Source organism: Rissa tridactyla, chromosome 14 (genome assembly GCF_028500815.1).
Source record: "Rissa tridactyla isolate bRisTri1 chromosome 14, bRisTri1.patW.cur.20221130, whole genome shotgun sequence".
Taxonomy (NCBI): Eukaryota; Metazoa; Chordata; class Aves; order Charadriiformes; family Laridae; genus Rissa; species Rissa tridactyla.
Genome location: NC_071479.1, coordinates 7,377,772 through 7,401,298, shown reverse-complemented (window position 1 = coordinate 7,401,298; position 23,527 = coordinate 7,377,772). Strand labels below are relative to the sequence as shown.

The following is a 23,527-nucleotide window of genomic DNA, read 5'->3' as shown; positions in this document are numbered from 1 at the left end:
GTTTTAGAGGTTGGTTTGAGGTCTAATGGCTTTGTTCCAGCTGCTGATGCAGAGTTCTTTGGCTTCTGCATGAGCCCGTTTTCAAGGGCACTGCATTTTCCCATAGCCTTTTATTCTTCCCAGCACACTCCAAATGTACAGGCAGATACGCTGCACCAAAATAGCACTCTAGTTTCATTGCCTCAGTGACTTAGCACGGTGTCCAAGGGCTTTTCATAAAAAGCTGGCTAACATGTTACACTTGTGCACTTTTGGATGAGCTTGCTGCAAGAGAGGCAAGTAGGGGTGACCGCAAAGGAGCAGAGGTTATGCTGAGGTTTCTGTATCAAATTCAGATGTGATTTAGATGGCATGGGCTCTCCCACAAGTAATAGAAGGGAAAAAGTAGTAATAGGAGAAGCACCCAAATGGAGGCTGTAAGACTTTACTGCCAGTGGCTGTTTGATGCTTTCTTGGTCTTAGCTTAATGCTTTTGACTATGGATAGCTTCAGATACTACCTGTCCTAGATCCTTCAAGCGCCCAGAAATGCTTGTAAGTGCAGGTGCTGGATGCTAGAATTAGTGAAAAGCTTGACAGAGAAGCTCATTATTGTCGCCCCTGCTCCTTAGCTGCTTCTAAGCTGTGCTGGCCTATACAGCAGGGCTTGCCAACAGACTTGCCCTTTCCTGCATCTAGCGTCCCAAGATCAGCCTCCAGTCCAAGCGATCAGCAGGCAATGTGCTGACTTGGCTACGGTGTAAGTGGAGTGCCTTGTTATTCCTTGGCAGGTGTCCCAGAAGAACCGGATCAGAACCTGTCCAGCCCAGAGGAGGTCTTCCACTCGGGACACTCGCGGAACTCCAGCTACGCCAGCCAGCAGTCCAAGATCTCCGGTAACCATTGATCCGCATGGCTCTGCCAACACTGGCCCCATCCCTTTTGCCTTCCTGCAGTGAGCTCTTGTGAGAGTGACTTGCAACCATCTCTCTCGCTCTGCTCTTTAGTATCAGTCTTCTGTTTAGTCTCTGCAGATGAGCTCGTAGGTATATGTCTAAACCTCTGTATATGGGAGCAGAAATGCTGGTCTGAAGCTGCCCTGCCTGTTAACTGCACTGCCAGGGAGGGGAGAAGATCTGGTTTGTAATCACTCTGTTTTTGCAGGTTACAGCACGGAGCACTCCCGTTCTTCTAGTATGTCTGACTTGACCCATCGCCGGAATACCTCCACCAGCAGCAGTGCGTCTGGAGGGCTGAGTATGACAGTAGAGTGTCCTGAGGGAGAGCGGGACCACAAACCAGAGAAGCCACCTCGCCCCCCGAGACCAGCCCTTCTGCTGGATAGACCCTCCCGGTAGGTACCCGAGGAGCAAAGTGCCTTCACTGGGAAGGCGAGACAGAATCTACTCCTTTGTCTTCATGGAGTGGTAGATCAGAAAAAGGGGCTGAAGAGGCGGCTATTGCCAAGGAAAGCAGGAGAGTATCTGTAAGTCTGTGTCTTGAAAAGCTGAGTAAGTTTTCCCTTTATTTTCTCTCCCCAGGAGGAAAAAGGATTCAGTGGAGAGTCACCCAACCCGAGTGGATGACACCAGGATTGATGCTGATGATATAGTGGAGAAAATAATGCAGAGTCAGGACTTCACAGATGTCAGCAATACTGAAGGTGAGAGGATGAGTCTCAAAGGGAGGTCTTGGCTGTTCTTTTAGCAAGGCTGACAAGCTTTTACAGTCAGATTTGATCTGTCATGAACTCCCTTCTCCTTTTGACAGCAGTTTGCTTTCAGGGCTTGCTAGGTGTTTCTATGGTAGGTAAACAAACCATGTGGATTTGAGAGCTGCACATCCATTAGCAAATAGCGCTACACACTTCAGCAGAGATTGAACAGTAGCTCAAACATAAAGGATGAGAGGGGAAAAATACCAGTTCTTCAGTGCAGTGGAAACGAGTTACATCAGCTGTCTGCGCTGCTCTAGTGGCCTTCGTCTGGGGTCAGCCCAAGGGTATTGAAGTAGGAGAGCACAACTGGAGGGGAAACAGGATGTCACTGCAAAAAGATGGGAAGAAAGATGGATCACAGTATGCTGGTGATCAGGTCTGTCTGAGAGCCTAAGAAGGGGTTTTCTCCATTGCAGTCACAGACTCTGTTAAGGGAAAACTAATAATATCACTGCATTTTTTCTTAATTTTCTGGTTTAGCCTAGAAATCAATCTTTTTCATCTGGTTTTTCACTAAGTTTTAAACTTGAGCTTAGCTTGTTATTAGTACTTCTGTAGTTAATTACACTAACGCATCGCTGAACGCGCCGAATTTGGCAACATTCTTATCGTATGGGGATTTACATGTTACTCAGCATGGGTTAAAACTAGACTGAATGTAGCCACCTCTCACCAGCAGCACAGGCTGAGTTTCTCCTCCAGTGAGCCTGCAAAAGCAGCGTGAGGCCCCACATCTCATCTGTTCGGAGTTTAAGCTGACCAAGAACTTGCATCAATGGAATTGCCTTAAAAGCAGCAGCTGGAGGAGTAACACTGAATTAATTTATCTGCGTTTACTCTTCCAAAGCTTAATGCTGTGGTTGATGTTTTATGTGAAGCTCCCTTTCAGAGCAAGAGGAGGAGTTCCCAGGGGCTCTGTTACTGTGGGAGCACCAGAAAGCGTGCACATGCATTCCCAGAAATGCACTTGTTTCTGTGCTGACCGTTGTGTAATGCGGCTTGGAGGGGAGCACCTGGCAGCCGTCAGTAGTTCTGGATTTTGATGTCTTACTTCTTTTTCTATCTGCAGACAGTAACCTGAGGTTGTTTGTGAGCAGAGATGGAACAACTACGTTGAGTGGTATTCAGCTGGGAAACAGGTAGGCTTCCTTGAAAGGCTGGCAGACAGAGGTGCTCCAGGGAGATTAGCTAGATCTTTGTACACAGGAAACTTTCACCTTTTGCTACAGGAGAGATTTATAAACATCATGTGCTACATGGTGGCTTTATTCCCACATTAACACCCCTGGGATCCCTTTGGTGACAGGCTACAGCTGCACTGGAGTATGAATGCAGCTCTCAGCAGGAGCTCAGAGGGATAATGTGATTCTAGTTGTTAGATCCAAGAACACAAGTAAGGAGTAAAAGGACAAAATGGTAGAGGTTGGTTCCCTTTGTGCTTGCACCCGACTGAAGGCAGGGAGCTTTGCCTCCTGCTGGCCTGCAGCGAAACTGCAGCAGCCTCGGTTATTGTCCCTTTTCCCTCCCTCCCCCTCCATTGTCGAGGGCTTGTTGTCTCATGAAAGACGTCTGAACAAATAAAACTTTTTGTTGCCACAATAGCTCTCAGTATAGTGTCTTGGCTAGTAGCGTTTGAGACTTCTTAGCACTTTTTGAGGTTAAAAACAAAAAAAAGCGATAATCTTAACACAAAGATGTGTCAAGTCGGTGACAAAATTCGGGAGCAAAGCAAAGCCAGGAACACTGGCTCTTTGCACAGGATACTCCCCAGGATACTCCCCCTTTCCTCTGTCCTTTAGAAGGATTCATGTGTTACACCCAGCTCTTTCAAGTGCTCTAGTGTTAGCTTGCCACGTAGCTGTCTGTTTTGTGTTATGAGGGCTGACTTCTTGCCAGACTGACTCGTTATTTTCAGTATTTTGTGTGGGGTTAGAGGGTGATGTTTGTGAGTGGAGAGCTCTGAATAAGAACTTGCTTGCTCTAAGTGACTAAGGGAAATAGCCTGGCTTTCTCATCTTCTTCCCCTCTGCCTCCCCAGGGTCTCATCTGGAGTTTACGAGCCAGTGGTGATTGAAACCCACTAAATGTGAAGAACAGGGTAGAGCTGCTGGAAACAGGCCCCCTACCCAGTCCGCTGCCATATGGATGCCAACCTTTACCTCTCTTCATGCAGCATTCCAGAAGGGATTTCTCCATGCCCCTCCCCATTCGTTTGCACTGCAGAACTACTCCGAGACCACTCCAGATCATGCACTTTCCCCGCGTTGGCATTACCCTTCCCCACTTCCCAGTTCTTCCAGTGCCTGCCTTCCCCCTGTTTCTGATCAGATGCAAGGTGTCTGTTGGGCTTATCCTTAGTCCTAGAGGATGTTGCTCATCTGCATCCCTCACTCCACCCATTCATTTGCAACGGGGGACTTCTCACCTTCTGTTTCCCCAAAACATTGGGTAATACCACTGTGAACTCTTCAGACCACTGGGGGAGGTGGAAACCATTCTAACCAAACCAAGAGCTGCTTGTTGGTGACACGGTGAAATGGCCACTTGCAGGATGCTTTATTCCATTGACTCTGCAAGGGAACATCACCTTCCTAGGCAACGGTTTGACTGAGCAAGGTATGCTGTGGTGTGCACATCACCTTCCTACCCTCAAATCCCCAAACATCCTCTTCTCATAGGAAATATCTCCCAAAAGTGCATTTCAGAAAACTACCGCAATCCAGATGGGAGTTGATAAATGGTTAAATGCTAGTGCTTGTTATACCACTAACTGCATTACACCCTTCCACTGCTGGGCATGGAAGGGCAGTGTTCGTCTATTAGCATTAGCAGGAGCACTTTAGAGGTTCCAGATTTTACCTGGAGGAGGCTTCTACTTGCTGTTCCAGGAGCGTAATCCCTGTTCTCTGGACTGATTCAGCAAATAGTCACTCTTGGAGCTTGGAATACAAAGCCTCTTTTTTTTTTTTTTTTTTTTTTTTTGTGGCTCAGGAAGGGAACTGCCCTTCTTGAACTGTGAAAAGAATCTGGTTATCTGACAGCCCTCCCCTGGGCCAGAGCAGGATGCAGTTGACTGCAGTGGTCTCTCCGTTGTGGTGGTGATTAACAGTTGCCTTTCTTGGCCTCGGCCAGTAAGGCATGGTGTTGGTTGGCCTTTCTTGCCCTGTCACGAGGGGTCTATGCCTGAGCTGGTTCCTTTTGGGGCTGGGGAGAAGCCACCATCTCTGCCTTCAAAGGTAGAATAGGTGTTTTCTGCTGCGTTAGCCACAGCAGCCATTCTTACCTGCTCCACAGTGAGTGAACTCTTCTGACAAGGCTACAAACTGTTTTCTGGTTGATCTTTCAATTGTTCTTCTTTGGGTTTGGTTTCTGCAGTTGTCTGACACTTCAGCTGCTGCTTTTCCTTGCAGTGCACGGCAGAGATGTTGGTCCCTTTCAGCTCCCACTTATAGATTCTCCTGGCAGCTGAATTACAAACGAGGATCTATGCGGGCCGTCAGCAGGCTGTGCTTGCAGCCCTTCCTGTACAGAGACTCTCAGCCGATAAGCTATTTCTGTGTAGTGCCCTTTCCTCTTTCACCGGTGTACTGTAGTAGCACTCAGTGGTGGCCGTGCACTCAGAGCAATGGCAGGCTCCCGGGCATGGCTGGGAACGTGCCCTCCTCTGACACACATGTGCGTGCACACACACAGGCACACACTTGTCCCATTCAGCAAGGAAAGACTTGTAACTGATCACGTTGTTGTTCAAGTTCTTAGTTATTGTAAAGCCTTTTTTTAAAGGGGGGGGGGAAGATTAATCGCAGTCTCTGTGGCCAGAATGCATGCAGATGAGCTACTGGAAAAGGGAATTTGGCAGAATGAGAAACAAGGAATGAAAGGGCCTTGATTTATATTTTTTTTTTCACCCTGCTAGCTAAGGATGGCTGCATGGGGAGGGTGCTAGGCAGTGTGGCAAAGCTATACAGCCGCTTACTCTGTTTTGACGGTTTCTCTCTTTGAGTCAAGAGGTTTCTTTCTGTATTTGGACAGACAACAGGTATGATATGGATCTTTTTCACCTTTTCCCTACAAAGGGAATTAAATTTGGATTAGGGTAAGAAGGGGTATAGACAACACCTTGGTTTGGTTTAATGTAGGGAGTATTGGATCTTTTGAGCCTGCCTAGAACAAAAACTCTTTCACACTTGCTGGTGTTTTTTTAATGGTGGTCTCTTCTTCATTCAGTCTGGGGAGGTTTGGCACTCGCTAGCAGACTGGTGAGCATCCTGCCCTGTTCCTGGGACGATGCATGTCTGCAGGAAGGGGAGAACTTGCTTTTCTCTCTCCCTGGGGCTACGCCAGAAAGCCAGGCCTGGCCTGACGCTCTGCTTGGGTCGGGGTGAGGGCAGAAGCAGGCGCAGGCAGCGATGGGTGTCCTGCCCTGTCTGCAGGTGGCCGTGTGGAGCCAAGGGTCAGGCTGCTCCAGGGGGCCAGTAAAGCCCCTCGGGAAATTGGGTCCAACCAGGACTCGAAAGGAGCAAACATAAGCCAGGAAAGAGGCCAAAACCCAGCTCACTTGTGCAGCTTTGCTTCTGTTCCCATGAAAAACAATGGCAGTCACTGTCAGAGCTGTTGGGAACCCAGGGCTTTCTTCTGGGCTTCCATTGGCAAGAGTTGGCTGCTCTGAGGTGCTGGCAGCTCGGCGTGTCACGAAATCCCCAGTGGACAGAGGAATCTCTTCCCAGTGAAGCAAGAGGAGAAGCAGTTGAGCTTTTCAGAAAACTGGTCTCATTGTCCCAGGCTGGCAGAGGCGCAACCTGCTCCATCGCGTAGCTGTGGCCAACCTGGGCATGTCTCTGGCTTCTCTTCCAGCAGCTAGGCGCATCACTGCTTGTGTTTTTGATAACTGTGTCTTAATAGGTTATCTCTTCCTTGTCTCCACGTTATTGACTCCACAAATCCTGGTCTTTACGGTAGCTTTTTAGCTCTCCTACCCCTCATTTTGAATTAGAAAGCAGCCCTAGTCATTCAGCCTGGTGCAGCACAGCCGGGGCTGGAGCACCCAGAGCAGACCCGGAGGGAAGAAGGAGCAATCTGTTCCTATTTCGAGATCCCACACAGACCTCCCACTGCACGTCCATTATGAGCTATGCCCGGCAGTCCGTGGCCGGTGCTGGGCGTACGAGGCGGCAGTGATGGAAGTGGTGTCGCTTGTTCCACAGACTCGCTGCTGTCTCTCGGGAAGCTGCATCTCGCGAGCACTTTTTCCTTGTGGCATCGCTGCTGTCTTTTCCTTGTTGGACTTTGAACATTTAAGAAGTGAATCAGTTTCCAGACCCAAACCGCTGGCTAGTTTCCTTTTGGGTTTTGTTTTTTTTTTTTTGTTGTTGTTGTGAAGTTTATTGAATTTTATTTTTTTTATAAACCCAGCAGGCTGGTGTTTTTTTGACTGCATTATTGTTTCATTGATATTTTATTCCTGGGGGGCTGAAGGGGGGGATGTTCTTCCCCACATTGTTCCCCTTCTCAGGGGATTCAGAGGCGGCTTAAACAAGTAAAAGGACTTTATTGGCAAGACTCTGCATCCCCTGGGTTTCAGATGCTGGCGAGCAGGGCTGCTCATGCCTGGATGACCCTGGAGAGCAGAGCTGGCTCTCTGCTCCAGTCTCGGGGTTAGGCAAAACACACGGGCTCTGCTCTCCCAGTTTCTGGACCTTTTAGTTGGTGGAAGCCCGTTGCAAAGAGTTGGAAAATTCAATGTAGCTTTTTTACTAACTTTTTTTTTTTTAAAATCAGTATAAACTGAGTGAATGTCCAAAAGAATAGGCTTAGTTGTGACTTGGTGAAGGAGATGGGTTTCAGTTGGAAATTGTGATGGAAAAAGGGGGAGAAGGATGTTGCTCCTCCATCATCATCTTTTGTGTGGTCGGCACTTTAAATGGGGGCCTTTGAACTGTCCTGACCCTTGGTGTGATGGGCAGCAGGCGCGTGATCTCTTCCCCTCCGCATTGCCACAACCCTTTCCCCCTGCAGAAAGTTATTAAGCCCTTTTAAATGTTTGCTTCAGTTTTTAGAGGGTTCCGAACCAGGCCAAGACCTGAAGAAATACGTATTTCATTCGCATCTTAATAGGAGGGGTTGACTTTTTTAATTTATTTTGTCGTTGCTGTTTCTTTTTAAACTGGTGGCTGTGCAGCTGGACTCTGCATGAGCTGTTGTGAACCTCTGGGAAAACCTCACTCCAGGTACGCTAGAGCACCTCGGTTAAACTCCCCTCCTGGAGAGGGGTCTCCCCGCTCCCCTCCTTGCTGCCTTACCCAGGAGCTGCAAACTCACCCTCCGCCCCTCCTGCCCCCTCCCCGCCACCCCCCTTAGTCTCTAGCTGAAAGCGTTCTTGCTCTGGCGACTGAGCCCTGTGGACAAGGCTGGTCCCCAGGGGCAAGTTCCTACAAACACTGCCTGGTCGCAGGTGTTTGTCCTTGAAAAGCCACTTCCTCGCTGGGGGGGTGCGCGTTGATGAGCGCAAAATTCCCCCCACCTAGCTTCCCTCCTGAGAGCTGCGTCGTCCATCAGCCCACCCACACCATCCCAGCCTGATGCCCCCCACAGCTCCGCGTTGCATCGCCCCTGCCCCGTCAGGAGGGAGCGGATGTGGAAACCTGGGAAATAAAAAGGAATTTGGGTGAAGCTGTGAGCGAGAGGTGTTGCTGAGCCTCGTGACTTGCCTCAAACACAAGGAATAATGGTAGAGCCCATATTTTTGTGGGGGGAGGGAGGGGAAGGGGAGATCGTGTTTTATTTTCTTGAAAGTTAATTGAGCTTGGTGATCTTCAGATGAGGCGCGCACTTGATTTATATCAGATTCTATAGAGAGATTGCTGATATTTTTGGAAAGGGAATGGGTCTATGCAAACTTCCAAAATTGCTTGAAAGATAGTTTAACATTTTTTTACTTTGAAATCTAAAGATAAATCTAACTTTTTTCTTAAAGCAGAAGTGCGTTTAGAAAGAGAAGCTACTTCCACTGCTCTATTTTGATGATGATTCTTGGAAAGTTTGGGCTGGAGGGAATGACTATTTTTCACCATTTTTATCTTGCTCCTCTAATTTTTTGTTTCTTTTTCTAACGGAATGCTGTGCCGTCTTTGATTCAACAGATCGTGTTTGTATTTTCTGTATCTGGTTCCTAACGTAGAGAAATAACAAATATATGAGGAAATCAATATAATGTCAAATGTTGTTATGGTTTGGGGAAAAAATAAAGGTTTTTTGGTACTTCACACTGATTCTTCCTGCTTTGTTTTTTTTGTTTTAAATATATCTTTGGTTCAAAAACCATTTGCTAAGGGAGCAGAAGGGTCAGACAGTGCTTGCTGGCATGCAGGGCCCTGGAACAGGATTTTGTTTTGTCCTCCAGGATTTCCTTGGCGGCAGGGAGTGGAAATTCCTGCCAGCCCTTCCCTGGGGACGGGAGAAGGGCCAGAGAGGGGAGCTGGCAGCACAGCACCACTCGAGTGGAAGCAACCGCCTGGCATCCAGGGGGAAGGTGAACTGGTGCAAGTCGCTGGCTGTGTCTCGTGTTCCCGAACACTATGTCCTAGCCCAAGCCACGCTTGAATGGCCCTATCCTGCCCTGCTGCAGAGCAGGGCTGGGCACCCCTGCCGGGGACCACCTTGTGGGCTGGCCAGGGTGGAGGTGCTGCAGTCTGGGGGGCTCCAAGAAACACCTGTGGCCCCTCACTGCTTGTGTGGGGCAGCCCCTCCTCTTCCATCACAGGCTGGCAAGTCCATTAACAGAGGTTTGAGCCAAATTCAGTGCTCGGGTACTTGCTGCTGATGCACACAAAGGCTGGAGGTAACCAGGACACCTGGGAGAAGGTGGCTTTGGCTTCCCTACCTTCCCAAAGCCTTGGCCACATGTACTGATCAGCTGCACCCTGGAGTCACATGTAGGCTCTTCCCCTTTCCCTCGGGTGCCTCCGCTTCCTCAGACCATCCCTTGTGTCCCTCAGCTGTTCGCTCTCACTTTTCCCTTTCCTCCAGCTGCAGCATGTGTGGATAAATTGATGTACTTTAAAATATTGGTGTCTTGCAGGCCAGGTAAACAGCCCCACTTTGGGACAACAAAAGGGCTGGGGTGCAGGACGTGAGTATCTCTGGCGTTGGAGCAGGTGTTGAGCTGGCTGGTTTCAGGATGAGTCGCTTCTACTGGAACTCACAGACATCAGGTGGTGGATGAAACAAACCAGGGCCTGCTGCTGCCCAAGGAGAGCATCCTCTCCTCTCACCAGGCAATGGCACCAGAGGGGGCATGCCTTAGCAAAGAGCTTCGCTCCCGGCCTTTCCCTCTGCGATGAGCTGGCTTCGAGGTGTACAACAGGACGTTTGCTTGGGTGAGGCACCGAGAGCGCAGAGGGCAGCCGGCCTGGCCCACAGCTGGTCAGGCATCGCCCTCCGTAATGGCTGAGAGGAGCCAAGGCCTGCTTCGCACAAACAAGGCCCCGAGCAGCGCTAAGGCAGAACCCGCCGGCCTCCCCTGTCCCTTCCCCGGGGGGGCTGCGGCCCGGCACAGCTCCCCACCCTCGGGAGGGCCGCGCCGGGACTACAACTCCCTTCATGCTCCGGGCGACCCGCGCCCCTGCTTCCCATGATGCCGCCGGCCCCAAGGCCGCCCCCGCTGATTGGCTGTCTCATAACGACTGGAGGGCGAGGAGGACGTGAGGCGCGCTGATTGGTGGCCGCTCCCGGAAGGGCGGGGCTGGCGGGCGGGGAGGCCGGGTCTCGCCATGGTGAGTGGGGTCGGGTGCGGCTCCCGCCCCGCCGGCCCTGGGGCTCCTCCGGAGGCGGCGGCCCGCGGCCTCTCCCCGCTCGGGCAGCCCGGTAACGTGGGGGGTTAGGCTGAACGGCGGCCGGGAGCCAGCAAGGGGCCTCCTGGCTGCCCGCGGACGGAGGGAGGCCGGGCCTCGGCCGCCTCTTGGGCCTTTCCGGGGCAGCGCCGGTGCCGGCGGGGGTCGGTGCTTGGGAGGGCTGGGCCGGAGCTGCGAGGGCGTGAACGGCCGGGTGAGAGCACCGCCAGCAGGTCTCGGCCGCTCTCCCCGCTGCCCTCGCGGTGGGTTGTTTCTGCTGCAGAGGTTCCCGCTGCTCCTCCACTCGCCTGCGCTCCCCGCCCCCCTCCGCTCCCGTTTCAGCCCCGCAGCAGCGCCCCTCACCCGCCCTGGGGCTGAACAAGCAGCAGGGGCCCGTTAACGCTTCCCACGCAGCCGCCAGAGCGTGCAGATCCGGCTCTGACTCTCTCTCCCTTTGCAGGCCACAGCAACAGACCAGGTGGTTGGATTCGGCTTGGTTGTCTTCAGCCTCGTTCTCTTTGTTTACTACACCCTCTGGATCATCATACTGGTACGGGTCTCCTCTGGCCATTACAATCCCAGTCACTCTGGTGTTGGCCTGGGTTTTGTTTAGGTGCTGGTGTCCCCAAAGGGTTCTGCCTTGCCAGTTTCCTGCTTAAAAACTTTAGGGCAGAACTCCCTGTCTTTGCTGGCGCAGCCCTTGTCCCTTCTGCCTGTGCCTGCCCTTGCATGGGTGAGACCAAGCTTCGGTGGTGCCGCCTGCCCTGCTGCTTGCAGACAGGCTGACCCGGACGGTGTGAGAGCCGAGGTTCCCTGGAGCTGTCAGTAAGAGCTGGAGCCTTCTCCCTCTGGAGGTGGTGTTGTCATTGGTGTTCATGGGTGCAGTCCTCCAGATTCCTGGTTCTGCTGGGAGATCACATAGGGAAACATAAAAAGAGATTACTTTTACCAAATCTGGAGCCTGGTAGGGAGGAGAAGAGTTTGGGGAATGCAGAGCTCTGGAAAAGTGATCATAAGCCTGGTAGTTTGCCCACTTCTGGTGACACATCAGCTTGAGCCATTAGTGGTTTTCTTCCTGGAAAGAAACATCTCATGAGCCTTCCAGGTACGAGAGGCCTGGATTAGCCCTGGCTGATGTCTGAACTCCTGGCAGCTTCCCCTCTACCCTCTGAGAGTTTTGAATTCCCCTCTTGTGTCTACTTACTCTGCTGCCCAATACGTGTTTATACACGTCTGTAGTCCCGGGAGCGCGTAGGTGTGCTCACTGCAGCACGGGAATCCTTACACTGCTCTCTAGTGTCCAAAGGTTTCCACTGGCCTCCGCAGAGGGATCCTGGTGGGATGAAGCAGAGCCAGTATCAGCCGCTCCCTTCTGCGGGGCAGAGGGTCCGGGGGTTTGCTGTGTTCACCACCAAGTGGGCCAGCAGCCGTGCCCACCCTGAGACCCCAGGGCCACAGGACACCTGTGCCAGCCTCGTGTAGCCGCCCTCGTTGCCTGCCCAACGCTGAAGCCTTCCCTGTCACGGTCACGTCCCTGCAGCTGGGGGCTGAGCCACATGCAGGTCTGAGCCACCCTTTTTTTTTTTTTTTTTTTTTTTTAAGCTATCTTCTCTTGTCTGATATTTCTGTCCTGCTTTTGAAACCATGAGGCCACAGGTGTCAGGCACTTGCCTGGGTGTTGTACCCAGCTGCTGACAACCCTCTCTGTCTCCTGCAGCCCTTCATCGACAGAGACCATGGCATCCACCAGTACTTCTTGCCTAGGGAGTATGCGGTTATCATCCCTGTGGTGGCTGGGCTGCTGCTGCTGCTATTTATAGGTGAGTGTTATTTCAGTTGTTCTAATTAGAATCTTCTAAATTAGGAAGAGAGAAGAGGGTTGCTAGGGGGTTAGCTAATGTGTGACACTCCTGACACGCTCTCTGTGGCTCCTGACGCAGCTCAGCCTGGCGCAGGCTCTCGAGGCCTGTGTTTGTGGTAACTTTGGCTGTTTGAGCCTCTGGACAGCAGAACTGTTTGTCACTCACTCTGCTGAGGTTCTGTTTCTCACTGCAATGTGTTTTAAAAGTGACCATAATTAGAAGTTTTCTGGCTGAATCTGTTCTCTCTTTCATGGTAGGCGTTTTTATAATGGTCGTGATGTGGAAGAGCAGGAAACCTGCCAAGAAATCGGACTGAAGGCCCAGCTGAGAGAGAATAAGGAGAAGGCGCCCACCCTGTGGCATCATAGCCAGGAAAAGACTTTGCCTGCAGCACCTCCTCCGGAGAGCTCAGCGCCGAGCTGGCTGCGCTCTCCTGTGTTCCTCCCTGCAGAGATGAAGTCTTCTGTAGTTTACAATTTACTGACCAAAGGGAAGCAAAACTGACCTCAGGGGCTCATCGAGAGAAGGGACCAGAGCCCCAGCTGTGAGGGACCTGCTCCCCAGCCGGGGCTGCCAGTACCAGAGCTGGAGGAGCTGTCGGGGTCCAGCAGCACTCACCAGAGTGCGAGTTGAGCCCTGACTCCTGCCTGCTGCTCAGCCTCTGAGTGATCCTTCCCCTCTGCTCTTGTGTGTCCGGTAGTTTGTTCCTTCTGGGTTTTTTTAAATGTTTACATACGGTTTGTGGGCTCTTATTAATTGGATTCAAGATGGAGAGGAAAGAAATGAGACTGAGCTTGGAAAAGGCAGGTTTGCGTCATCCGTTTACCTGCGGGAAGGACTAACCGTGGTGCTGGTGTGCTCTTACCTTTCTGAAGAGGGACCCCTGTGAGGCCGGGCTGGCAGAGAGTGCAGGGACAGTGCCACTGCTGCTCTCTGCGTCCCCCCCTGCGGTCATCCAGCTGAGGGGGCAGCGAGGAGGTTCCCTGCATCACAAGCAAGTGTTTGGCTGTGCCACTGATGGGTGCCGCTCCCATCACTGCTGTCAGCCACTGGCTGCTTTCCTGCTCCCGGACAAGTTTCCACATGCCAGCTGGGCAGGCGTGGTGACACCCTGTCCACCCCCCTGGGGGTTTCCTCCTGGCAATGGTTGCTGCCCCAAGGTTTGGTGTCCCAGCAGCTCCCACAGACCACAACGAGTGTGATCATCCTCAATGAAGGTCCCCAAGGTCTTGGTGCCTGTCCTCTGCCCATGCCAAGGGGGTGCCGCAGGCCTGCCAGGATGGTTTCTGCTGCACGGCCCTGGCAGCTCCTACCCTGAGCTCTCCGTTGGCCCTGTCCTGCCGGTGGGGACAGGCAGGGAATCACCAGAGAGAAGCTGGCCAGGCAAACCCAGCCTTCTGCTGGCTCTGCTGTGCTGGGGGCTGCTTTACCTGGCCTGGAGGGCAGATTTGTGGCGCTCTGATCCTTCTCGCACATGCTGTGAACTTCCCCTACCAGACAGCCATGTGTCCCATTGTCCCATCCTGCCTCCCGACCGCCCACCAGCCCTGCGATGCTGGTGGCTTGGGGACACCCTGGGTGCTGTGGGTCTTGGGCTGAACTCGCTATGTGGCTGGAGCTGGTGGGCGTTCCAGAGGCGAGGCTCCAGCTGGAGGCTTGTTTCCAGCTTCTGGGGGGGCTGCCTGGCCATGCTGGGCTGCGCATCCGCCCCCCTCACCTCTCACTGTGCCCTCCCTGAGGCCGGGTCCTCATCCCGCCGTGTTCCTTCGCCTGCACTTTGCTGCTACCCCTTCTCCTGGTGAGGAATCCCCGGCTTCCCCTCTCAGCCCCCGCCATGAAGGTGGCTTTGAGCTGGGACAGGGGGAGGCAAAAGGAGGAAAAATTCGGTGGTCTCTGAGCAAGCCCAGGTGCGCCCCTCGGGCACTGCTTCCTGCGCAGGAGCCCGGCAGTGTCCCTGTCACCTCTTTCCTCCTCGTCAGAGCCTGCGGGGGACAGGGTTGGGACCCGTCTCAGGGTTACGTCTCATATTTCCTTGTCAACAGCTGGGCAGGCAGCTCACTCTGGGGACGTTTCTTACTGGTGCTCTGCAGCTTGGTCCTTGCATGAGGGACTGCAGGTGATGGGTGGCCACCTGAGGCCACCAGAAGGGGACCGGAGGCCACCAGCCCTGCTCTTGAGCCATTTTGGGTTATTTTGGTCCGTGGGCTGCTCCCACCACGACTGAGTGCGCCGATGTCCGGCCTGGCCGGGAGCTGGTAGTGCTGGGAGGTGAGGAAGGGGCTTCGGGATGGGGGGTGTGTTGGGGGGGTGGCTGCAGGGACCCCCGGGCTGCAGGGGGGGCTGAGGAGGTGCAGGGAGAAATGGTTGCCGGGGCCGGTCCCAGGACACAGGGGATAGGCACGGGAGCCGGTCCCGGAGCGGTGCCGGGCTGCGGGCGTGTCCCAGCCGGAGGCGGAGCCGGAGCCGGGCGGAGCGGGGCGGGCGGGGGCGGTCCCGGTCCCGGCAGTGCCCGCTCGGCTCCGCCCCGCCCTGCCGCGGCCCCGGCAGCCCCAACCAGGTGCCGCCCGCCCGGGATGCGGGACCCGGCGGCGGCGGCGGCCCTGGGGGCCGGGGAGCGGCGGCGCCGCGGGGGCTCCCGGCGCGGTGAGTTGGGGCCGGTACCGGGCACCGGGGGCGCAGCTCCACGGGGACGCCCCTGGCCGGGGTGGGAGAGCTGCACCCGCGGGGTGCGGGGACACGGGCGGCCCCGGGGAGGTCCGGGCCGTGGGGGAGCATGGGGAGGTCGCGGCCCCGGGGGGGGTCCTGGTCGATCCCGGCACAAGGCGGAGGCGGGGGGGCGGACCCGGGGCATTGGGGTACTGGGGACGGGGGGATCCCCTGTGCCCCACTCACCGGTGCTGCCGCTAAGCCTGCCCTGCACACAGGGTGCGAGCCCCCCCACTCCATGTGACTGCCGGACGCCACCGGGTGACCCGCCAAGCCCCCCGAGGATGAAGACGCTGGTGAGTACCTGCCAGGACGGAGGGTACAGGGGGATGAGGGGCCGGGGGGGACCCCGCCGGCATCGGGGGGTCGCTCACCCCAAAAGCGGTGCTGGGGGAGGCGCAGGCTGGCAGCTGCGCCTGGGCCGTGGCTGCCTGCAGGAAGCAAGCGAGGCCCCGCCACCCAGCGCTCCCCGCTGTGGCTCCTTGCTGCGCCCCGGCCAACGTGCCCCAACACCCTCCTCCCGGGGGCTGCTCGTGCCCCACGGCACTGCCGGGGCCGCTGGCATCCAGCATGGTGCCGGTGCACGTGGCCGGGCCTGGAGGAACCTCCCCGCTCTGCTTCCAGGTCCGGCTCTTCCTAACGCTGGTGTGCATGGCGGTGGTCGCTGTGCTGTACATCCTGCTCAGCCCCCAAGCCGGCCTGCGGTCCTGCTGCCAGACCCCGGGGGTGCAGGGCAGCCCCTCGGCACCCACCCTCCTCAGCTTCCAGGGCTACAGCCGCGTCCCCGACGGAAAGGTGCGTGGGGATGGGGCGGCGCTGGGGGTGGTGGGGCAGCCCCACCTGCCCGTGCCTCTGTTTCCCCTTCCTGAGGGAAGGGCGGATGGAGCTGCGGTGTGTCTGGCGGCTGCGGAGCTGAGCGTACGTCTCCCCACAGCCGCTGGAGCGAGCACTATGCCGCCACTGCGCCGTTGTCTCCAGCTCAGGGCAGATGCTGGGCTCCCGCCTGGGACAGGCCATCGATGGGCAGGAGTGTGTCCTACGCATGAACCATGCCCCCACCACCAGCTACGAGGAGGACGTGGGGACACGGAGCACCATCCGGGTGGTGTCACACACCAGCGTCCCGCTGCTGCTGAAGAACCAGCCCTACTTCTTCCAGCAGTCCCAGGAGACCCTCTACGTCATCTGGGGGCCGTCGAAGAAGATGAACCGGGAGAAGTCGGGCACGACCTACCGGGTGCTGCTGAAGGTGATGGAAAGGTACCCCCACCTGCAGATCTACACCCTGACCGAGGAGAAGATGGCATATTGCGATGACGTCTTCCAGAACGAGACGGGGAAGAACAGGTACCACCGGCTCCTGAGGACCCCCCATCAGGTCCCCCTGCCATAGCCCCCATCCCCGCATTGGGCACCCATGGCCCAGCTGGCCCGGCTGCTCCGCAGCACCCTCTCCAGTGCGGCCACGGTGCTTTGCAGGATGAAGTCTGGCTCCTTCCTGAGCACGGGCTGGTTCACCATGATCCTGGCCATGGAGCTGTGCGAGCAGATCTACGTCTTCGGCATGGTCAGCGACAACTACTGCAGGTGCGTGGGGGGCGGGGGGGGGGGCACGGGGTGGTCCGATGTCCCCACAGGTCCCACACCCACCCCGTCATCTCCCGCCAGGGAGAAGAACCACTCGAGCGTGCCCTACCACTACTTCGAGAAGGGCCGGCTGGACGAATGTAGGATGTACCTGGTGCACGAGCGAGCCCACCGCGCCGGCCACCGCTTCATCACCGAGAAAGCCATCTTCTCCCGCTGGGCCAAGAGGAGGAACATCATCTTCACCCACCCATCCTGGGCAGGCGGGTAGGCTGCCAGCCGTGGGGCGAGGTGAGGAGGACCATGGCAGTGGGGCTCTCATCCTGCAACAGAACATCCCCACTCTGCCGGTGCCATGGTTGAAAGCCTTTTACCAAACCCCGGAGCAGGGAGTCTCCGTTTACGCAGTGGCAGGGACGGTTCCCCCAGACCTGGGGCTGGGACCCCCCATGCCAGTGCACGGGGGGCGTGAGCTGGACCCACAGAGCCCCATCGTCTCCGAGCTGCTGCCCGGATGGACCCAGGGCGACCAGGAAGTTTTTCTGCCTGCTCTACTGAGTTGAATATTTAATGCGGGATTAAACATCCACGCTGCTGGGCTCCAGCACAACACAGGGCCTCTCCCAGGGATGAAGCTTCGCCACAGCCCCTGCCCCGAGACCTGGCACTGGATGTGGGGTGCAGGGAGCCGGGGCTGGGGCCCCCCATCCTGCTGTCCCCGGGCAGGTCCCTGCGGCTCCAGCTGCCCCTGTGCCCCCCAGCCGGGAAGCCTAAGGGCCACATGTGCCCCAGGGGCTCCCAGTTGCCTTGTCACAAGTGCCCTTGGATTCAGACCAAAGCAAACGTGGCCATTAAAAGTGTTTTTAACTTGGTGGTGCCCCGCACTGTGCCCCTTGCGTCTGTGGGACATGGGGACAGGGGACAGCAGCTGGTCGCAGGGCTGCAGTGTCCTGCTCTCCTGCCAGGCTATAAATAAGAGGGGGAGGTGACGAGGCAGTAGAGCTGGTCCTGAGCATGGAGGGGGGTGATTGAGATTATTTGGGAAACAGCAGCTGCGTCTCTGGCCTGGCGTGGATTTCGTGCTGGGTCTGGGGTGATCCTCAGCCCCACAGGGCTCAGCGCTGCAGGCAGGATGGCTGCCGGCTCCCGCATCCCCTGAGAGAGGGGGCACGGCACAGGCACGTGTGTGGCCCTGAGCCCGGCTGCATGGAGCTGCCACAGCGGCTCTTTGAACCTGTAACAGATGGCACAAGTTCGGGTGGGCCCGGTGGTGTCTGGGGGGCTGGGGGGCGAGCAGGAGGGGCAGAGGGATCCACGTTCGCTCCCGTTTCAGCTGAGGCCAAATGCTGGGGTCAAGCGAGGAGCAAGTTGGCTGGGACCCAGGGATGCTGCCAGGATGCTTCCTGCAGGCAAGTGGGAGCAGAAGAGCCCATGGAACTCTTTGCCGGGTGCTCCAGCTGCCACAACCCCACGCAGGATGGGCTTCACTAGCACAGCAGAGCCAAAATCCCTCTGAGCAGGCGTCAGCCGCCGCAGTGGAAATGCAGGGCCGTGTCAGCAGCGGAGTCCCCTCCTCACCCCACGAAATGCCCCAGAGAGGCGCCCTGGGCTGCCCGGCCAGCGTGGGGGAGGCCGTGGCATCCCAGCAATATGGCCTGGCGGCATGTCAGGCACTACGCGCTGCTCCTGCCACTCCCGGAGAGCGCTGCCGCACCCATCATCCCGCTGCCCGTACCGGTGCCCTCAGCAGAACGTCGGGCCAGGCCGCGGGGACGGGGCGGGAGGGGGCAGCCCCGGCCCGCCCTACCGGGGCCCGGCGCGGGGAGGGCGGCGCTAGGACCCCGGGTCCTCCCTATCCCCGGGCGGGCGGCGCTAGGACCCCCGCGGCGTTCCCCATCCCCGGGCGGGCGGCGCTAGGACCCCGGCGGCGGTGGGGGGCCGAGAGGCGGCGGCGGCCCCGGTCCCGGTCCCGGTCCCCGTCCCGGGCGCAGTGCGTAGCGGAGCCGGTCGGTCCGGAGCGATCGGTGGACCCGGCGCGTCCCCTCTGGGCCCGTTAAACCGGTGCGGGGGCGGGGAGCGGAACGGCGCCGTGGCCGGGCGGAGGAGCGGCCCCCGCCCCGCGGCTGGATTTTGGGGGGGGGGGACGGGGGGACGCGGGGAAGGGGCCGGTTCTGGCCTGCCGGGGGAGGAAGGGGGCGGAAGGAGGGGGCTGCACGCCGGGAGCGGGGGGGGGCCTACACGCCGGGGAGGGGGGGGGGGGGGTCGCACCCGGGAGCAGGCGGGATTGCACCCCGGGGAGGGTGAGCGCTGTACCCCCGGGAGCCGGGGGGAGAACCGGGGGGAGCCCCGGGAACCCCCGGGAGTGGAGGTTGCACGCCGGGGATGGGGGAGCTGCACCCCAGGAGCGGGGGGGCTGCATGCCGGGGTTGGAGGGTTGCACGCCGGGGAAGAGGGGATTTGCATTGCCGGGGGGGGGGCTGCACCCCAGGAGCGGGGGGCTTTTTACCCTGGGAAGGGGAGGGGTTGTACCCCGGGGAGCACGGGGGGGCTGCACCCCGGGGTGGGGGGGGGTGCTGCATGCCGGGGTGGGGGAGGATTCGGACGTAGGAGCGGAGGAGGGTTCGCACCACGGGGGGGCCGGGGGAGGGTTTTCACTTCCCGGCATGCGGGAGGGTTCGCATCCGGGGCTGAGGGGGGGCCGGCAGACGGGGGTGCGGCGGGATTCGCACCCCGGGGTTGGGGGGAGGTGGGGGGGACGGGGAGAGCGGGTCTGGCTCAGCCCTTCCCCGGCAGAGCAGCGATGTGACCCCCGGGGCGCCGCCATGGCCGGGGCCGGTACCCCCCAGCGGGGCGGAGGAGGAGATGAGGGACCCCCCCCGCGCCACCCGCCGCAGATGAGACCCCCCCCCCGCCCGGGTAAGGCCCGCGGGGTCCCCGCTGCGGGGTCACCCACCGCCTCGGCACGACGTGGGGAGCGGAGCGGGGCGCAGCGGTAGGAGCGGGGGTCCTGGTTCTGCCCCCCCCCTTCCCCGGCTGCACCCCAGCCTCTGCACGGCGAGGCCCCTTTGCACCCACATGCCTGGCCCCCCCGGGTGGGTTGGCACCTCCCCAGCCATCGACACCGGCCCTGAGAGCCCCTCGGAGTTCCCTGCCCCCCCAGGGGTTGAACCCAGGCTGCTGAGCCATGTTCCATCCCTGCTCCCGTCCCCAGGGCAATTAGTAAAAAGGCTTCAATTTTTTTTCTAATTTCCAATTGCTCCGACTACTCCGGGAGCATCCATGACTGGCTAACGAGGGCATTAAAAAATAAATTGGGTCAGTCCATTCCAGCAAGCCTGGGCAAGTGGGGTTAGAGCAAGTCCCCCCCGGGGGCGAGCAGCCGGGGTGCAGCCCATGCCCCCAGGGCTGGAGAGGTCCCTGCCGGCTCCGGCTGCATTTGAGCCCATGCGTGAGCTGAGTTGCACAGGTCTTGGTTCCTCTCCCCCCGATCCAAGCCGGTTGTTTTAATGGGATTTCACCGTGCGAGCGGCAGGTTTACCCTCCCTAACCCCGCGGGTTTGAGCGGCTTTGGCCCCGCCGGCAAGGGATAATCCCTGCCGGGAGCCAGTCCCGCTGCCGGGATCTCCCCGGCACGAGCTGCGGTCAGGTTTGGCTCTTTGGCACCGCAGAGCTTGCCCAGCCTCTATCCACGGCATTTCCCTTCCCTGCACTGGTGCTGGGGGGTTTGTCCTCCCCTTCAAAGGGGGGGACACGGGGGTCTGGTTGGGCACCCACCCCACGAGTGCTCCGGCACAGCGGAGCCAGGCTGCCTGGCGGCTCATCCCATATCCCTGCTGGCACCTGGGGACTGTGTCCCAAGCAGCGTGGGGACGGGAGCACAGCGCGGTGGTGAGGGGGTGACCGCATGCCTTGCAGGTGCTCGCAGGACCCTGGCGACTGCTGCGCGCTGAGGCCGGCGCGGAGACATGAGTGGCAGCGCGGTGAGTGCTGGGCCATCACCCCGGGGACAGGAGGCATCTCCTTGGGGACGCCGGGCATCCCGCTGGAGACGCTACCGGGAGCGGGGCTGGATGCGGACACCCGTGGGGTGAGGGGCAGCAGCTGACGCTGTCCCCCCACCCGCAGAGCCAGCGCGCCGCCGCCCTGGGGGTCCTCTTTGCCCTGATCATGTTGCTGATCATCTACAGCTCCGGCAGCGGGAGCGAGGTCTTCCCCTACAGCCGCCTGCGGGGCAGAGCCCGCCGGCCCCCCGACCTCAAGAAGTGGGGGGTGAAAAGTGGGTACCTGCCCGTCTGCGGGAACAAGGTACGAGCTGGGCGGCGGGGTCCAGCCTCGGTGGCGGGTGCAGGATTCATCCCTCCGCCAACGTCCAGCCAAATTGTCCCTTCCAGTGGGACAGCAGTGCCTTGTCCCCTGTCCCAGCTTCATCCCTCCCTGATGGGTCGCAGTGACACCGGGGCCCCCTGCTCACAGCATTTGTGGTCCGCAGACCCTGACTGCCCGCTGCCACCAGTGCGTCATTGTCACCAGCTCCAGCCACCTCCTGGGCACCCGCCTGGGCACAGCCATTGACGGGGCCGAATGCACCATCCGCATGAACGACGCTCCCACCACCGGCTATGAGCTTGATGTGGGCAACAAGACCAGCTTCCGCGTGGTGGCCCACTCCAGCCTCTACCGTGTCCTCAAGCGGCCCCAGGAGTTCGTCAACAAGACCCCGGAGACCATCTTCATCTTCTGGGGGCCGCCCGCCAAGATGCAGAAGAGCCTCCTGAAAATCATCCAACGCGTCAGCGCCTCCTTCCCCAACATGACGGCCTACGTCGTCTCCCCCAGCCGCATGAAGCAGTTTGATGACCTGTTTCGGGGGGAGACGGGGAAGGACAGGTACCTCGGAGCCACTTCTTGCACCACGTCCCCCCACCATTTCCAGGTCCCTGTGGCAGAGCTGGCTCTTGGGGCTGCTCCTTGGCTGTGGCATCGGGATGGGGGTCCCTGGGATGGGGGCCTGTGGGATGGGGGTCCCTGGGGAAGGTTGGGGACCCTAAGGGGGTCCATCACCCATGTCACCTCACGCCCATGTCGTGTCCCCCCCCATTTCTCATCCCAAGGGAGAAGTCACGCTCATGGCTCAGCACCGGCTGGTTCACCATGGTGATCGCGGTGGAGCTGTGTGACGCCGTCCACGTCTACGGCATGGTGCCACCCAACTACTGCGGGTAAGGAGACCCCCGAGCCCCCACCCTGGACCCCTGACCCCATTGTGGGGCTCACCCCCTGCTTTCCCCCCTCCCCTGCAGCCGCCGGCCCCCTCCCCGCCGCCTGCCCTACCACTACTACGAGCCAAAGGGCCCTGACGAGTGCACAACCTACATCCACAACGAGCGGAGCCGCAAGGGCAACCACCATCGCTTCATCACCGAGAAGCGGGTCTTCGCCAGCTGGGCCGGCCTCTACAACATCACCTTCTCCCACCCCACCTGGCCATAGGGGCTGCCCCCCCCCGCCCCAAGCTGGGCAGACCCTCCCCCCCGGAGCTGGGATGGAGGGGGGTTCCCCTGCGTCCCCCCGGGAGTGGGGAGCTCCGGATGCCTCCCACGGTGCCACGACCATTGTGCACGGTGGCTCCTCGCACCTCGGGTGCATTGGGTTTTGACATGGTTTTGGGAGGGGCCAGGAGGTGAGTGCAGGGTTTGGAGTGTCCCCCCCACTCCTTGTGGGGGAGGTGTGGGGGTGAGGTCCTGCTCGATGCTGGTCCAGGCACATTGCAGCCCCTGCAAGCACACGAGAGGGTGCCGGGTGCCCTCGTCTCCATTTGGGGCTGCATCACTTTTGGGGCCATCACAGAGACTGTTTCCCCCTGTCCCTCGGTGGGGGGACCCCTTCCTGGGGCTCGTCACCCCCCCCAGCCACCCCTAGCACCCCGATCCCGGTCCACGGGCATCCTTCCCTCAGCAGAACCCCGCAGTTTTGGTGGGACCCCGCAGGGGTGACGCAGCCACCCCAAAACCACCTGTCTCCTGACACCACCGCGCCCCACACCCACACTGCCAAAACCTTTTCTAACTGAGCGATGGGATTTGGGGGGGGGGGGGGGGGGGCTTTTGGGGGCTTTTTTTTGGTTTTTTCCCGCCCCGATTCTGGTCTCGGGGTTTGTATTCGAGTTTCTCTCCAAGCGTGCCTGGCCGGAGGAGCGAGCAGGGGCTGCCGGATGCTCGTTAGCGGTAACAAGGGGGCCAGCAGCAGCCTGCGGCTGGCTCATCATCATTTATTAACCGCTTATAAACTATTTAGAAGTGGGCATGTGGCGGGGGGGGGCGGCAGTGCCCCTCGGTCCCCTGCAGCCAGGGGCAGGACGGGGGCAGGGCAGATTTTATTATTAATTTTTCAGCAGCGGAGAGGTGGATTTGGGGAAAATAGCTAAATATGGCACGTTTGGGTGCGGAGCCCTGGCAGGGCTTTGTGCCTCAGTTTCCCTCTGGCTGTGACCTGTCCCCATTGCGGCTGGGGGGGACTCCGTGCTGGGGAGACACGGCTGCGTTTTGTAATGGTTTGTACAGGAATAAATATTGCTGCAGTCTGTTGCCTTGGGCCCTGGCCGCGTGCTGGGTTTTTGGGGCTGGGCAGCGTGTGCCGGCGCTGCCATCGCAGGGGGTTTCGGGCCCCTGGCGCCCCCCAGCCCACAGTGGTGGTGGCCATGGGCGCTCGGGAGGATGCGGGAAGGGGGCCAGCGTGGCACCCGTGTCCGTCAGTAGGGTGATCCCAGCTGCGTGCCCTGGAGCGGGTGGCAGCTGAGACCTCCCCAACTCATGTCACCCTCAGCCAGGGGTGGCGGGGCTTTGGGGCGGG

General features: G+C 58.5%; 4 protein-coding genes across 9 annotated transcripts in view; all 4 read left to right on the top strand.

The window, feature by feature from the left end:
• EEIG1 (estrogen-induced osteoclastogenesis regulator 1) overlaps nt 1–8,957 on the top strand; it is a 38,021-nt gene extending 29,064 nt beyond the window's left edge. For 2 of the 4 annotated variants that reach the window (XM_054220578.1, XM_054220581.1), the window contains 5 exons: nt 770–874; nt 1,143–1,332; nt 1,520–1,641; nt 2,765–2,834; nt 3,734–8,957. In XM_054220578.1, the coding sequence (XP_054076553.1) occupies nt 770–874; nt 1,143–1,332; nt 1,520–1,641; nt 2,765–2,834; nt 3,734–3,779 (533 nt within the window). In that variant the 3' untranslated portion in view covers nt 3,780–8,957. The remainder of the gene's footprint in view (nt 1–769; nt 875–1,142; nt 1,333–1,519; nt 1,642–2,764; nt 2,835–3,733) is intronic. The other 2 variants (XR_008469276.1, XM_054220579.1) reach the window with 2 other exon arrangements.
• A 1,471-nt stretch (nt 8,958–10,428) lies between these two features.
• DPM2 (dolichyl-phosphate mannosyltransferase subunit 2, regulatory) lies at nt 10,429–13,125 on the top strand. Its single transcript, XM_054221102.1, has 4 exons — nt 10,429–10,466; nt 10,984–11,073; nt 12,241–12,343; nt 12,643–13,125. Exons 1-4 carry the CDS (start codon nt 10,464–10,466, stop codon nt 12,699–12,701), a joined length of 255 nt encoding a protein of 84 aa, XP_054077077.1. The 5' UTR covers nt 10,429–10,463; the 3' UTR covers nt 12,702–13,125.
• A 1,789-nt stretch (nt 13,126–14,914) lies between these two features.
• ST6GALNAC4 (ST6 N-acetylgalactosaminide alpha-2,6-sialyltransferase 4) lies at nt 14,915–17,549 on the top strand. Its single transcript, XM_054221122.1, has 6 exons — nt 14,915–15,028; nt 15,310–15,387; nt 15,716–15,886; nt 16,026–16,438; nt 16,571–16,678; nt 16,760–17,549. Exons 2-6 carry the CDS (start codon nt 15,376–15,378, stop codon nt 16,947–16,949), a joined length of 894 nt encoding a protein of 297 aa, XP_054077097.1. The 5' UTR covers nt 14,915–15,028; nt 15,310–15,375; the 3' UTR covers nt 16,950–17,549.
• A 946-nt stretch (nt 17,550–18,495) lies between these two features.
• On the top strand, nt 18,496–23,270 carry ST6GALNAC6 (ST6 N-acetylgalactosaminide alpha-2,6-sialyltransferase 6). 3 transcript variants are annotated; one of them, XM_054221100.1, is made up of 7 exons: nt 18,496–18,739; nt 19,477–19,594; nt 20,594–20,658; nt 20,804–20,983; nt 21,168–21,565; nt 21,790–21,897; nt 21,979–23,270. In XM_054221100.1, the coding sequence occupies exons 3-7, from the start codon at nt 20,644–20,646 to the stop codon at nt 22,166–22,168; spliced, it is 891 nt and encodes a 296-aa protein (XP_054077075.1). In that variant the 5' UTR covers nt 18,496–18,739; nt 19,477–19,594; nt 20,594–20,643; the 3' UTR covers nt 22,169–23,270. The 3 variants fall into 3 exon arrangements, with proteins under 3 accessions (XP_054077075.1, XP_054077073.1, XP_054077076.1); XM_054221098.1 differs by having other exon boundaries at nt 19,472–19,594; XM_054221101.1 differs by lacking the exons at nt 18,496–18,739; nt 19,477–19,594; nt 20,594–20,658 and adding an exon at nt 20,734–20,765 and having other exon boundaries at nt 20,866–20,983.
• Nucleotides 23,271–23,527: the final 257 nt, after the last annotated feature.